Source organism: Callorhinus ursinus, unplaced genomic scaffold, assembly GCF_003265705.2.
Source record: "Callorhinus ursinus isolate GAN/ISIS: 27379988/994484 unplaced genomic scaffold, GSC_fseal_2.0 scaffold35, whole genome shotgun sequence".
Lineage (NCBI taxonomy): Eukaryota > Metazoa > Chordata > Mammalia > Carnivora > Otariidae > Callorhinus > Callorhinus ursinus.
The window spans coordinates 1979475-1993931 of NW_027397097.1; the positions used below are offsets into that span (position 1 = coordinate 1979475).

The 14457-nt window shown below is 59.0% G+C and overlaps 1 protein-coding gene across 10 annotated transcripts in view; it reads right to left on the minus strand.

The window, feature by feature from the left end:
- Positions 1–37: 37 nt before the first annotated feature.
- Positions 38–14457, minus strand: part of NUMA1 (nuclear mitotic apparatus protein 1) — a 68803-nt gene continuing 54383 nt past the window's right edge. For 7 of the 10 annotated variants that reach the window (XM_025894087.2, XM_025894085.2, XM_025894083.2 and 4 more), the window contains 13 exons: positions 13581–13703; positions 10031–13429; positions 8026–8094; positions 6044–6154; positions 5727–5945; positions 5450–5607; positions 4043–4289; positions 2994–3222; positions 2157–2326; positions 1698–1874; positions 1356–1472; positions 1046–1258; positions 38–716 (listed from right to left, as the gene is read on the minus strand). In XM_025894087.2, coding sequence (XP_025749872.1) covers positions 705–716; positions 1046–1258; positions 1356–1472; positions 1698–1874; positions 2157–2326; positions 2994–3222; positions 4043–4289; positions 5450–5607; positions 5727–5945; positions 6044–6154; positions 8026–8094; positions 10031–13429; positions 13581–13703 — 5244 coding nt within the window. In that variant the 3' untranslated portion in view covers positions 38–704. Of the gene's footprint in view, positions 717–1045; positions 1259–1355; positions 1473–1697; positions 1875–2156; positions 2327–2993; positions 3223–4042; positions 4290–5449; positions 5608–5726; positions 5946–6043; positions 6155–8025; positions 8095–9578; positions 9621–10030; positions 13430–13580; positions 13704–14457 lie in introns of all 10 variants that reach the window. The other 3 variants (XM_025894091.2, XM_025894089.2, XM_025894088.2) reach the window with 3 other exon arrangements.

Consider the following 14457-nt stretch of genomic DNA (forward strand, 5'->3'; position numbering starts at 1 on the left):
TTTCCCTTTTCCCACACAGATCAAGACAGCTCAGCACTTAAGGGAGAAAAATAGACTTTATTTACAAGTAATAACATTTAGAAAAGATCCATCCCTGGCCCTTAAAAACCTTCCCATCACTCCAAATCCCACCCCAGTGTAAGTCTGGGGAAGGTGGGGGAGGAGCTGCAGCGGAAGGCTGCCCCCCCACCCCTGCTGCCGCACCCAGGCTTGGGGCCCACCTGTTCTGGAAAAGAGCATCTTCTGGGCATCTGAGCCCTTGGGTGGACGGGAGCACCTCTGGGTGCACCCCCTAGGGTCAATACCCAGTCCTGGACTTCAAAAGCAAAAGGGCCCTGCTCCTCCAGTGGTCCCTCTTCTGGATCCAGAGGCGGACTGACTTGGCCCTTAGGCCCAGCCACTCAAAGCCAACCTCAAGTCTGGTTATGATGGAGAAGTGACTTTGCTCTAAGAAAACATGAGGCAAGGTAGGGAGAAGACCCAGACTCTCCAGGCCTCCGGGGCCAACTCTGAGGACACATCTGTTCACCTGGTGAAGATCCAGGTACCAGGCCGGGGTGTGGGCAGGCATCACTGTCTCTAGGGGTCTGGCCACTGTTGGCCTGGGAGCTGAGAGAAGGCACTGAAAGGGACAGTAGAAGGAAAAGGACCAGGCGAGGTCGGCATTGAGGACACAGGTGGGGCCTCTCGCTGGTCCTGGCCCTTTAGTGCTTTGCCTGAAAGAGAGAAACACCGTCACGTAGCTGGAGCCTTGGGATGCCTGCCTGTACCAGCTGGCTCAAGGAGGCCTCTTTCGACTTCCGCCCCCCCCCCCCCCCCCGGCCCCGCGACTAGGATCCCTTCCTTTGGGGCTGAGCTGGACACATCCACCTTGAGCTTATCATGCCAGCTTAGGCCTAAGCAGCCCCGGGTCTCCTCTCCTCCACAAGCAGGTAACCTAGACAGGGAGCGCCCACACTTAGCCCACCTCCAGTGGCCTAGCCGGGCCCTGCCTTCACCCACTTTCCTAAGAGTCCACCAGCCCCTTCCCTGTCAGTGCCTCCACCTTGCCCTTGGCCCGAGGGGTGGCAGCGAGGGCGGCGGCCGTGGCGGCGCTGGCTGCTGTGGTGGCGATGCGCGGAGAGCGGCGGGTGCCGCCACGGCTGGTGGGGGAGGCCTTGGACAGGGCTTTCTTGGAGGCTCCCCTCCGCAGTAGGCTGTTCCCGAGCTTCTTGGGCGTGTTGAGGATGCTGAAAGCCATGGACTGGCGGCGGTCAGCCTGTCGCAGAGGGAGGGGCTGTCAAATGGGGCTGCACTTGGGCCCTGCCACCAAGGCCCCTCCAAGGGCTCCCTCCAGCCACACACCCCCCACTCACCTGTTTAACAGCCGGAGCAGCGGCTTTCTTCTGGGCCTCCGTAGTGCTCTGTTTGCGCCCTTCATGTCGGTCCCGGGGAGTCACAGGGCGGGGGAAACAGCTGGTGGCCTTCTTAGACTATGGGGAAGAGAGGGTCACATCCAAAGCCAGACATGGGTCTCAGAGCTGAGTGGACCTTGTAAGTCAGTACTGCCCCACCCCCCCCCCCCGGTTCCCAACAGTCCCCGCATCAGGCCCTCAGACAGCGAAGGCTCCCCTTCAATCCACTTTTCCAACTGGGGGAACTGGGCTAGACCTGGGCAGGCTGCTAGACAGAACAAAAGAGGAGCCGGGGTCGCATACCTCAGGGGTCCCGGGGCCCTGCTGGGGCTCCGAGGAGACCCGTTTGCGCTGCTGCCGGGTGGTGATGCCCGCGGCCTCAGCTATCTGGGCCGGCTGCATGCTGGCTCGGCGCAGGGTCTCCCGGGGGTCCCCGGTCTTCATCTCCTCGTCTGTGATAGTAGCCAGGCTCAGGGAAGGCTGTGTGGAGCGGAAGGGAGTGGTCAGGGGGGCAGGCCCACCCAGCAACTCCTCGTGGTCCTGGCGCGGAGGGCCGCTCAGGCCTTCCTGGGGCCGAAGGCCTCCCTTGCCAGTGTCTTCCTTTTTGCCCTGCAGGATGGCCGCAGGAGGCTGGGGCAGACCTCCTCCTCGCACTCAGGCCCGCCTGTGGTGACTTCACCCCAACCCCTTCTCTGCCAGCTAGTGCATGGACGCAGAAGGTCACCCTCCGCAGCAGGCCAGAGACCTGGGGCCCAAGCTCACCCTGGACTCCAGGGGGTAGCAGGTCTTCAAGTGGGGGGGGCACACCCGGTTGCGCTGCTGCAGCTCTGCAATGCGGTTCCAGTCGTCCAGCTGCTCAGGCTCATCTTGGCAAGTGCCCACGTAGAAGCTGTTCCTTCCTGTGGAGGGCAGGGAGACGGGAGCAGGGGGGGCTGGAAGGCCAGGAAGAGTGAGGGTAGTGGCAGCGGGCCACCCCCTGGTCCCGGGCCTCTTGCCAGCCGTTGTGTCCACCACTCCTGTCCCGCGGACTTCAGGCTTAGGGCCTCAGAGTCCTGGCAGATCCAGGGGTGGGGCTCGCAGACCATTTCCACCCTGGGGGCTGGCTCACTGCTCTCCCCCCTGAGGTCAAAAGAGATCCTCTGGAGACTGTGACACCTTAGAGGAACTGAGGACCAGGAATTGATACCTAGGGGGTTCTGGAGGCCACGAGCCTTCAAGAAGAATCTAAGAATAGAACAACCTTAGAGAAACTAATTGAGGACCAGGAATTGATACCTAGCAGGTCCTGGAGGGCACGAGCCTTCAAGAAGAATCTAAGAATAGAACACTGGCCCAGCAGGGCTCTTCCGGCACCCCTTACCCCCTTGAGACAGGGTGAACGGAGGACCTGAGCTGAGCATCGCTATCAGGCTGGGAATCCCAGGCTCCTTGCACGAACATTTCCCGTTCACCCTGGCTGAGATGAGCAGCAGCCTGAGGGGCAGGCAAGGTGCTGGAAGGTAACCAGCCTTGGGATTGTCAAAGTGTGTCCCTTTCCAATGCCAGGATCTGCTCCTTGTCTCATTTTTGTTGTGTTTCAAGCCCCTATGGTCCCCTCACCTGGAGGGACCCCACTGGATACCCCAGCCTGGGAGCGGCGAGCAGAGCTGCGAGTGGTGGGCCGGTAGCCAGGCAGGCTGAGCAGAGCCGAGTTGCCATCGTCAGGAGAGCCCAGGCGGGCTAGAGACTGGGTAGAAGAGGTGGCTCGTGGGCCGGCCTGGGAGGCAGGGGCTGACTGTGTGCTGTAGAAGGATGAATTGGCGCTGTCCGGCTCTTCCACATCTAGCTTCTGGAAGAGAGAATGAATCTGGTGGGGTGAGCCCCTGACAGTATAAAGCAGCCTCCTGTTCCTCTTCCTAAAATGCCTGTGTTCCCATACCGCTTTGCAGGGATCCTTAGCTGCACATCCGCAAGAAATGGGCCTTGTTGCTAAGAATCCTCCATTCTCCCTTGCCTATTGACAATACTTTGAAGGAGGAAAGGCAGAGTGTGTATTACACCATTTTAGAATCCAGGTGTAAAAAATAGTGATCAGCCTCCAGGTCACAGCTAGCAAGTGGCAGAGCCAGGGCTGGAATGCTTGTCTCCTGGGCTAGTCAGGCTCATCCCACAGCCTTCACTGTCCCTCACCCCGAGCTTGCCATGGCCCTGCCCACCTTTCAGTTCTCCAGCTTCTTGGCAGCAGAGGGCAACCCACACGAAAGAGGTACCTGCTGCATCAAAGGTACCTCCCCACTCCCCAACCTCCTCAGGATACGGAAACAAGGGCCAGCCAGAGTCCCCAGCCTAGCGGGCAGCCCTCTGGGTGGCTACAACACATTTAAGCCACCCCGAAGGTGTGCTGGAGGCCCAGGGCTGGGCTGTTACTTCTCCATAGTCTCTCCCTGCAGCCTGCACAGGGCAGCCTTAGAGCCAGCAGGCGTCCAATTCCAGCCTTGCCCCTTCCCTACAAAGGAGGTCTTGCAAGTCCCTGTGTTTCTGGGGATTTCAGTGTTCCCATCTGTAAGATAGGGACCCTCGGGAGGCTATTGCGAGGACCTGATGGGAAAGATGCCCTTAACGAGCAAGTGAGCATGACTGGCCTGGAGCCCCACTCCTGGCAGCCTGACCTTGGTCATGGTGATGTTGATGATTTGCGTGGTGCGTCGACGAGCAGAGCGTGTCTTCCTGCCTGAGTCCAGGAAGACGTCCCCCAGGGAGTCCAGGCTGCTTTCCAGTGGGGCCTGTCCCCGAGCAGGGATTGGGGTGAAGTAGAGAGACTCCAGGGATTCTACCTTGGGGGGCAGGCGCTGGGAGATGGGTGAGGCTGGCTCTCCAGGGATGCTGGTGCCATCTGGCTGAGTTCGAGGCAGCTTGCTGTAGAAAAGGCATTTTGGTTCATCCCTTTGCTCCAAAGTGACCAATCCCTACATTGACTACAAGCAGACCAGGTCAAGCCCCATTCTTGCTCTGATTTTTGAGAGGTACCCAGGAAAGCCCTCACCTTGGGCCCTCCCTTCGCTCCACTCTCCATTCCTGGTGAGCCCCTCTACTCCCAGGGTTCTCTAGCTCCTTAACACTGGCAACTCCCGGACTCCACTGTTCCAGACATCCCCACCTGGACACCCAGCTCCATGGTGAGTATGTCCAAACTAGGTCCATCCGTCTATTCCTCCTGGATCTCCTACTTCATGGAACGGGAGCAGCCTCCAGCTGGGCCGCCCCAGCCATGAACATGGGCACAGTCCTACCCAACAGCTCGCCTAACCAACACCCTAATCCGCTCACATCCCCTTGGCCTGGTCCGCCTTCTCCTCTCACCTAGACCTGGTGGCACCTGAGGGGAGGAGGCGCCAGCCTGGTGACAAGCAGGGACTCAAGCCAGGCTGCCCGGGGTGCGAGCCTGCCTCTGCCACTGTGGGACCTTGGGCAAATGACTGCCCCTCTATGCCCCAGTCTCATCTGTTGAAGGAGATAATCATGGAACCTACCTCAGAGGACTATGAGGGGTAAATAAACGCATTAATATTTTGCGGGTGTTTTTGTAACAGTATTGACAACGTTTCTCTCAGCTTCTTCGCTGGCTATGAGAGTAAGCTTTCTAAGATGCAAACTGGACCACATACTCCTTCATTTCAGACTCTTTCAAGGTACCTCTGCCTCTAGGATCAAGTCTAAACTTCAATGGGGATCCCAGCCAGCACTCCTCACCTCACTTGCCAGCCCAGCCAGGCTCTCGGCCCCTACCCTCTGCTCCCCTCTGTTCACCGGGCATACACACCTTCAGCTCCTTTGCAGACTCCGAGCAGAAGTGACAGCCTCCAGGAAGCCCCTTCTGACCACTCGTTTCCTTTAACTCCCATAATGCCCTATACAAACATGCGCCTACCACCTGGGACCAGTTTCCTTACTCTTCACTATGAATAAGCTCCCGAAGGGCAAAGGGACCACATCTTTATCTCACTAGGCCCAGCGGCCAGGACACAGCCTGACAAACGGTAGGCACTCAGTGACAAAAGGGCAGCAGCGTGCCTCACCTGGTGATAGTGAGGGGAGTCCCCTCCTCACAGCTCAAATCCAGGCTGTCAATACTCAAGTCCAGCTGAGGCTTAGCCTGGGGCTCCCGGCTCTTTAGGGCATCAGTTGCCACCTGGAACTTGCCCAGATCTCGAAGCTGCTGGTCAGCGTGGGCAACCTGCGAAGGAGAGGGCCAGGGAGAGTGAAGACAAGCCTCAGGCAGGGGCAGCCTGGGAGAGGGGGGCACAGGGGTCCAACGTGACGGGGGTGAGGGAGTCAGTCCAAGCGGACACTTACCTGTGCCTCCAGGCTGCGCACCTGGGCGGTGAGGTGGCGGCAGGTCTGCTCAGCCTCCTTGGTCTTCAGCCCAGCCTGCTGCAGCTCCCGGCCCAGCCGCTCAGCTTCAGCCCGCAGCTCTTTGTTTTCCTTCTGCAGCTGCTCCAGGCCCCGGAGCTGTTCCTGTAGCTCTTGGTTCTGCTGTTTCTTGGCATCATAGTGGGTCTTGGCTTTTTCCATCTACATGGGCAGACAGGATGCATGGGGTGGTGGTGGGGGGGGGGCAGGGACTGGGGGGGGGGGAAAGCGTGGGCAGTGGGGTGCTGGGGGCGCCTCACCTGTAGCTTGTAGTGCTCAGCTGCCTGCTCCTTCTGGTTCAGCTGGGCCTGCAGCTCATTCAGCTGGGCCTGGAGGCGTTGGGCCTCTTGCTGGCTCTCCCCTCCCTGGGCCTGGAAGGCACGACAAACGCTGATCGGGGTGGCTGGTATGTCTGCTCCACCCAAATCCCTGACTTGCCCTAGGATCCTGGGCTCTGTGGGTGTTCTCAGACTGCTGTATTCTCTCTCAGGACATGCACAAAAAATCCTGCCCCCAACTCCTACCTAATTTGGACACACCACACACCCCTCAAGGTCCACATTCTGCAGGAGCTTTCCCTGTACAGCTAATGCCATTTCTGGCAGAGTTCTGACAGCCCTATCTTTGCTTTCTTTGCAAGCAAGCACAAGCTTGGTACCCTCATACTTGGCAGTCATCACCTCCAGCTCCCGGGCAGTGTTCTGTGCTTCCCTCCCCAAGGAGACTCCCTACTCCCCAACAGGGACCGAGCCTCAGGAACACTTGGGTACAGAGCACGGAGCTAGGCACTTGGCACATGAGCTCTCTGAGGGCTCGTGAACTCTCTTTCTCCTCAAAACCACTGTGGGAAGTAACTTCATCCCCATTTCAGAGATGAAGAAAATGTGCTCAGAAATGTAAACATACTGACCAGGATTGTAGCACAGTTAAGATTTGAAGCCTGGTCCACCTGACTCCAAAGCCTGTGCGGGCTCATTTACGATGCTGCACTGCCTTCTGTCCAGACCACAGACTCCTTGGGAGCAGGGCCCATATCCAGTTCTTGGACCCTCTGTGCAATGTGCCACTGAATGCTTAGCTCGTAGTAGACACTGGACTAGCTGGCCTTACCTCTCCTACATCTCCTAGCCCCAGAAAGGCCCCCAAATGGAGAATAAGCACCTGGGTTGTTTTTAAGATTTTATTTATTTATATGAGAGAGAGAGAGAGAGAGAAAGCGAGAGAGAGCACAAGTGAGGAGGAGAGGGAGAAGTAGGCTCCCCATTGAGCAGGGAGCCCGATGCGGGGCTCGATCCCAGGACTCCGGGATCATGACCTGAGCCAAAGGCAGACGCTTAACTGACTGAACCACCCAGGAGCCCCAGTTCGTTTGTTTTTAAGATTTATGTATTTGAGAGAGAGAGAGAGAACGAGCGGGAGGGGCAGAGAGAGAGGGAGAGTGAATCTCAAGCAGACTCCACGCTGAGTGCAGAGCCCGACATGGGGCTCAATCTCATGACCCTGAGATCACGACCTGAACCCAGACCAAGAGTCGGACACTTAACTGCCTGTGATACCCAGGTGCCCTGATAAACATGTTTATCACACAATTATGACAGGGAAGGGAGCTGAAATATAAGAATATTAAGTTGCTGGGATGCCTGGGTGGCTCAGTCGGTTAAGCGTCTGCCTTCGGCTCAGGTCATGATCCCAGGGTCCTGGGATGGAGCCCTGCGTCGGGCTCCCTGCTCAGCGGGAAGTCTGCTTCTCCCTCTCCCTCTGCCCCTCCCCCCTGCTTGTGTTCTCTCACGCTGTCAAATAAATAAAATCTTTAAAAAGTATATTAAGTTGCACTGTCATATTAAATGTTGAGGACACTCCTCAAGGCTAGGCTGTCTAGAGCAGTGCTATCCAAAGAACTTGCTACAGTGATGGAAAGGTTCTGTATGTGCCCTGTCCAGTATGATAGCCCTAGCCATACGTAGCTACTAAGCAAGGGAAATGAAACTAGTGTGACTGAGGAGCGGAATTTTTAATTAATCAAACCACACAGGACTAGGAGCTACTGTAGTGGAAAATGAAGGCCTGAGGAATGGGAGTCATTCTCGTCTTCCCTCGAGAGCTCCAAGAAGGCACACAAGGGCTCCTGGAGCCACAGGAGGTATATGGCTGTCAGGCCCTCCTCTGCCCTGACGCCCACCACAGCCCAAGGGCTTACAGAGCACCTTCCCTCCCCCAGCCTTGCTCTGGGGCTGTATCCTACCTTCAGCTTCTGTTGTTGCACCTTGCTGGCTTGGTCATGGTCAGCTAACTTCTTACTCAGTTCTTCCACCTGGAGCAGGGGAAGAAAAGAAGAGAAGACTCAGGAGGCCTTCCCCTGGATGTCCAGAGAGATTAGGAGCTTTCCCCCAGATAAATTCCCAGTGTTCCTAGAAGAAACTCTGGTCCTGTCTCTGGCCTCCAATTAGGGAACAGCCTCCGCTTAGGCTGGTTGGCAGGACCTGAGTGAGGCGACCCAACAGGCAGGGGCTGCCAGATGACCCATGCTCACCTTTGTCCCCAGCCTGCAGAGACAGGCCTGCCAGAGCCCTGCAGCCTCCAGATTCAGCAGAACTGAAATCTGGGGAGCTGACACCCCACTACCACCCTACTGCCACTCTTCCCAGCCCCAGCCTTCCCGGGTTGGGGACGGGCACAGGGGACCGAGTCTGTAATTCTAGCAGACAATAATGAATACCCAACACCCCTCCCCCAAACTGCCAAGGCCCACAGATGCTCAGACCTCTTCTCAATCTCCACAGGCTGTTAGGGCTGGTGCCAGCAATGTGGCCGCTGGGGTTATCACTGGGAAGCAGATTGCCAGAAAACAGCAGGGGCAGCCCTTCTACCCCAAGGCCACCCCACTCCCACAGAGAAGAAGAGCAGAGGGAGGGAGGAGTCGAGAGGGAGCCTAACAGCCACGAGCACTGCTGGCTCCTCCAGGCGTTCCAGGAGCTCAAGCAGGAACTGCAGAGATGAGAGGCAAGAGGCCATTGCTGTTTGCTATTCGGTGTGACTGTCCCCATCATCTCAGGCTCCCTGGAGGCGGCAACGGAAGGAGGAGAGGGCCCGATTCCTCAGCAGGCCCGAGGTGACTGAGTAGGAGGTGTGGTGGAGAAAGGGCGCTCCCGCTAAATACCAGCCCGACAGCCTCGACATCGAGGGCAGCACAGGGAGACCCTTGTGAGGGCGTGGCAGCCAGGCCCGGCCACCTCCTGTCTCCCGCCAGGCTTGGCCTTCCTGCTCCCAGACAGCTCTAGCTCATGCTCGGGGTTAAAGGCCCAGAGGGTGACGGGCAGGCGTCCCACGCTCACAACCCTCCCTGACCTGAGAGGGCTGCTTTCGTATCACCTTTAGGGCTTCGGCGAGAAAGAAGGGGGCCGCGTTAAACGAGGCCCACAGTCGCTTTGCTGCTCCTCTTAGTTTGGCACTCAGGCTCGGAACAGAGCTTGGAGATTTGGTAATCCTAAGGAATGCCGGTCACCAGTTCGGACATGGGAAAGATGAAGCCTACCCTACCCCTCATCGCTGACAGGCAGATGAGAGAAGGGACGGAAGGAGGGGGGCGCCAACCTGGGCTGGGTGGGATGAAGCCCGAGAGAGGGCCCAGCACACTGCAGTCCTGGGCAGCCCGGGCCTGGACTCCATGGCTTGACCCTGCCCCCTTTACAAACAGTTCACAACGGGAGCGGGCGGAGGCGAGCTGCGGCCGGGATCATGCACTGAGACAGGTCACCGCTTAAGCAGCCAGCATTTATCGGGGACCCCAGGCTTTACCTGCTTAGTCTGCTCTCTCTGAAATACCTCTAGCTGCTCCACCTGTGCGTGGGGGAGGGGCAACGGAGACAGAGTGAGATGGGGGCCCAAGAGGCACCAGGCCTGCAGCCAGGCCGATCTCACTGAGGCTCTGACACTTCCCTCCAAGGAAGGAGACTGCTAGTCGTTTAAAAAAAAAAAAAAAAATGCCAATTCGGCTCACTCTTGTCCCCGGTAGCTCCTAGGGTCTCTACCGCCGGCACACCTGCCTAGCACCGAGTGCTTCTAGAATGGGCTGATGGCCTTCACAACTTGACTCTCCAGGGACAGAGACTTCAGGGAGGAAGAAACTACTGGTATTTTCTTTAGGACCGTAGGGGGCAACATACTTGAACTCTACCAGCCACCCGGCGAGTGAGGGGCAACACGACAGGAGGGAATCTCGGGGGGCAAGGCTGAGCTGGGCATCTCACCTGGGCAGTGAGTTTCTGCCTCTCGTCCTGGAACCGCTGCCTCTCCTCCAGGACCTTGACCTTGGCACCCTCGTACTTGGCAGTCATCACCTCCAGCTCCCGGGCAGTGTTCTGTGCTTCCCGCTGCAGCTCAGCCAGGCGGGTCTCGGCGTCAGCACGCACGGCTGCCAGCTCTTGGCCGTACTTCTCCCTGGCCTGGTCCAGCTCCACTTCCAGAAACTGCCGGCCAAGGCTGGCCCGCTCGCCCAGCCCCCGGTTCTCCTCCGCCAGCAGGCCGTGGGCCTTCTTCAGCATGCTCAGCTGCTCCACGTAGCTGGCCTTCTCAGCCCGCAGCTGCTGCGCCGCCCGCTCTTGCTCTGCCACCTTCTGCCGCAGGGGCACCAGCTCCCCGAGCTCCCGCTGGGCCCGCACCAGCTCGGCCCGCAGCCCGCCGGCCGCCTGCTTGCTCTGCTCCAGCTCCTCGTGATGGCGTTTCTCGGCAGCCGCCTGCTCGGCCTGCAGCTGCTGGCACAGGTGCTTAGCGGGCAGGAGCTCGCTCACAAGGGCCTGTGTGCTGGCGTGCTCCAGCTGCAGGGCGGAGAGGGCCTGCTCCTTCTGGAAGAACTTCTCCTGCCATGTCTTCAATTCTTGGCCCAGCTCCTCCGCTCGCTCTGCCTGCGAGGCCAGCTCCTGCCGGAGGCTCTCCGAAGCCACCCGCTGTTTGTCCGCCTCCTCCCGGAGGGTGTGCACCTCCTCCCGCAGAGCGGAGCTGCGTTCGGCGGCCCTGGCGCTGTTGCTGGCGGTCTCTGCCTGCAGCAGGCGCAGCCTCTCCTCCAGCTTCTGGCTCTTCTCCGACTCAGCTACGACCAGCCGCTTCAACTCCTTGCTCTCCCCCTCTTTCTCCAGGACCTGGCGGTTCAGGATGGACACCTCCTCCTCCAAGCTGCTGATGAGGCTGTTTTTCCTCTCAGCCTCCTGCTGGCCCCGGGCCACCTGGGTCTTCCACTCGTCCTCAGCCTTGCCATGGTCTTGGGCCTTGGCGCGGAGGGCGGCCAGCTCCCTTTGGGCTGTGGCTAAGGTGTCCTGACTGCGCCCCAGCTCCTGGGCCTTCTCCTCTAACCGGCCCTGCAAAGCCTCCAGAGCACTGGCCTGCTCGGCGCGGGAGGCGCGCTCACACTGCAGGCTGCGCTCCAGGCCAGAGGCCCTCTCCTGGTGCTCCCGGCACTGCCGCTCCAGCTTGCTCACCTCTGCCCGCAGAGCCTCGAGCTCAGGGCCTTTCCGCTCGCTCCTCCCAGCAGACTCCGACTGTGCCCCTGACCCAGAAGGGTCTTCTCCACTGGCCGGCCCTAGAGACTGCTGGCGCTCCTCCTCCTTCTTGGCCAGCTGTTCCTTCAGGCGCTGCACAGTTTGCTGAAGCTCCCCCAGCTCTGTTCTCTGCGCTGCCTCCTGCCCACGAAGCTTGGCCAGCTCCTGGTCCTTCCCTTCCTTTTCCATCAGGGCGTGGGCCAGGGCTTCCTGCAGGGTCGCAAACTCCACACGCTGCTCATTGAGGGCATTCTGCAGCCGCATCTCCAGCTCTGCCTTGGCGGCCTTCTCTAGGGCAAGATCAGCTTGGGCCCGGCCCCGCTCCTGGGTCAGGCGTGCCACCTCCCTCTCCTGCTGCCCGCGTTCCTCCTGCTGCTGGCCCTGGCTCTCGATCAGCGCAGCCCGCAGCCTCTCCAGTTCACTGCCCATCTGCTCGGCCTCCCGCTCCATGGCCTGCAGCGCTGCCTGCGTGCTGCAGAACTGGCGTCCCTGCTGCTCTTCCGGCCACTCGGCCTCTCTGGCTCCGGCCCTCGGCAACTCCTTGCGCAGCTCCCGGGAGGCCGTTTCCTGCCGCTCTCCTGCCTTGCGCACCAAGGCCTCCAGGCGGGCCACCTCCTTGCCAGTGGCAGCCATCTTCTCCTGCAGAGCGGAGAGGTCGTCCGCAAGCCTCTGGGCCCTGACCTCCTTCTCCTGCACCTGCTGGAGCGCTCTGGCCAGGCTGGCATGAAGCTGAGCGACTTCACTCTGCTGCCGGCTGATCTGGAGCTCGCTGTGGGCCTCGATCCCCGCCACCTTCTCCTTGGCCTCCTGTAGTTCCTGGCGGGCCTTCTCACATTCCTCCTTCAGGGTCATCAGCTGCTCCTGGAACACGGCACCGTACTGGGCCTCCTCTTGCTGGCTCTCCTCGTACCGCTCGCGCCAGGTGGCCACTTCCTTGGCAAGCTGTTCACACTCCCCCTCCGCCTCACGCTGGGAGGCTACGGCCTCTGCCAGCTCCCGCCGCAGGGCTGCCATCTCGGCTTGATGGGCCTCGCCCAGCTGCCTTAATCGGGCCTCCAGCCCCTTGCGCCCAGCCCTCTCTTCTTCTAGCTCCTTCCGTTCCTGCTTATGCTGTTCCACCAGACACCGGGTCTCTGCCTCCAGCTTGGAGATGTGACGCTGCTGCTCTTCCAGGGCATCCGAGGCCCTGCGCTTCTCCTCCTCCAGGCTGCCCTGGGTGATCTTCAAGGACTCCTCAAGAGCCCGGACCTGCTCCTGGAACTGGCCCTTCTCCTGGGCCACCCTTTCTCTCTCGGTTGCTTTTTGCTGCTCAGACCTCAGCTGGGCCTTTAGCTCTTCCACCTGGGCCTGGGCCTCACACTGCTCCAGGCGGGCTGCCTCAACACAGGCATGGAGTTCCTCCACCTTTTGGCTCAGCTCTGCCTTCTCCCGCTGGGCCTGAGTCACCGAGGCCTGGGCACTATCCCGGGCTTCATTAGCGGCCTGAAGTTGCTGTTGCAGGACCTCTAGCTTGGCAGTCTTCTCCTTCTCCAATGCTTCCAGCTGCTGGAGGGCCGAATCCCTCTCCTTTAAAGAAGCCTGCCGCTCCTCGGCGGCAGTGGCCAGTCGCTGGGCATGGTCTCGCCTGGCGGCCTCCTGCCCCTGAGCAGCTTCCTCCAACTGCTGCTCTTTTTGCTTCAGGCTGCTGCTCAGCTGCTCCACCTGCTGGCGAAGGCCCTGCGAGGCCTGTTCTTGCTGCTGGAGGGTCTGCACGAGCTGGGCCTGCTCCGTTTTGGCCTGCTGCTTCAGGCCGGCCAGTTCTTGATCCTGCTGCTGGAGAGCGGCATTGAGGGTGGTGAGCTCAGAAGTCAGTGTGGCCACTTGGGCAGACAGCCGGGCCCCCTGAGCCTGAGAGGCCTGCTCCAGCTCTTCCTTTGCCTGGCTGAGGTTGGACAGGGAGCCCTGCAGCTCGGCAATCAGGCCAGCCAGCTGCTGCTTTTCTTCTTCGAAGTGTCCCCGCTCGGCAAGCAGCGTGGCTTCCCGCTGGCCCTGCTCAGCCTCCAGCGCCTCCACCCTGGCTTGGAGCTGGGTGTTGTCTGCAGCAAGAGAGGCTGCCTCTTGCTTCAGGGTTTCCAGCTGGTGAAATAAAGAGACAAACGAGGATCAGCATGACTCCTCGATCACCACAGCGCCTGTGAGAACTAAGGAACAGGAACCTGACGTACCAAACACAGGTCCACACCAGCCCAGGACACGGGTCCTCACCGCTGCCCCTGTGCGCTCCTACCTGCAAGACGTCCCCCAACACTTCGCCCTTCTCCCGGGCTGGGTTTTCCCGCAGCTGGGCCAGATGCTCTTCCAGCTGTGAAAGTTTTCCCCGAAGGATTTCATTCTTCTCTTCAAGGCATTTCTGAGAGTAAACAAGAGCCTCATGTGAACAGAGGTGGAACAGGCACTAGGTTACCAATAACATACGGAGCCCTAGCACCCTGTTATCAAGATCTCCTTGTGCCCTGACCTTGGGAAAAACTCAGAAACCATGCACCTGGGTTCATGATGGACCTGATTTTTTTTTTTTTTTTAAAGATTTTATTTATTTGAGAGAGAGAGAGAATGAGAGATAGCACGAGAGGGAAGAGGATCAGAGGGAGAAGCAGACTCCCTGCTGAGCAGGGAGCCCGATGTGGGACTCGATCCCAGGACTCCAGGATCATGACCTGAGCTGAAGGCAGTCGCTTAACCAACTGAGCCACCCAGGCGCCCTGGACCTGATTTTCTAGCCCTATTTCAGGGTTGAATTAAGTCATGGGACCTGTTAATTTCTTCTTCCAGGCCACTGAGTTTACTTCAAATTTCCTTACTTAAAAAAAAAAAAATGTCCTTACTATATACCCTTCCTCGGGCAAGTCTTGGCTCCCAGATTATCTAAACACTCACCAGCTTAAAAACATCCCCAGCCATGCCTGGGTGGCTCAGTCAGTTAAGGTCCAACTCTTGATGTAGGCTCAGACCATGATCTCAGGGTCGTGAGATTAAGCCCCACATCAGGCTCCCTGAACTCTGAGATTCTCTCTCTCCCTCTCCCCCTCCCCCCCTGCTTGCTCATGCTCTCTCTAAAATAAATAAATCTTTAAAAAAATTTAAAAAAAAATCTTGGGGCGCCT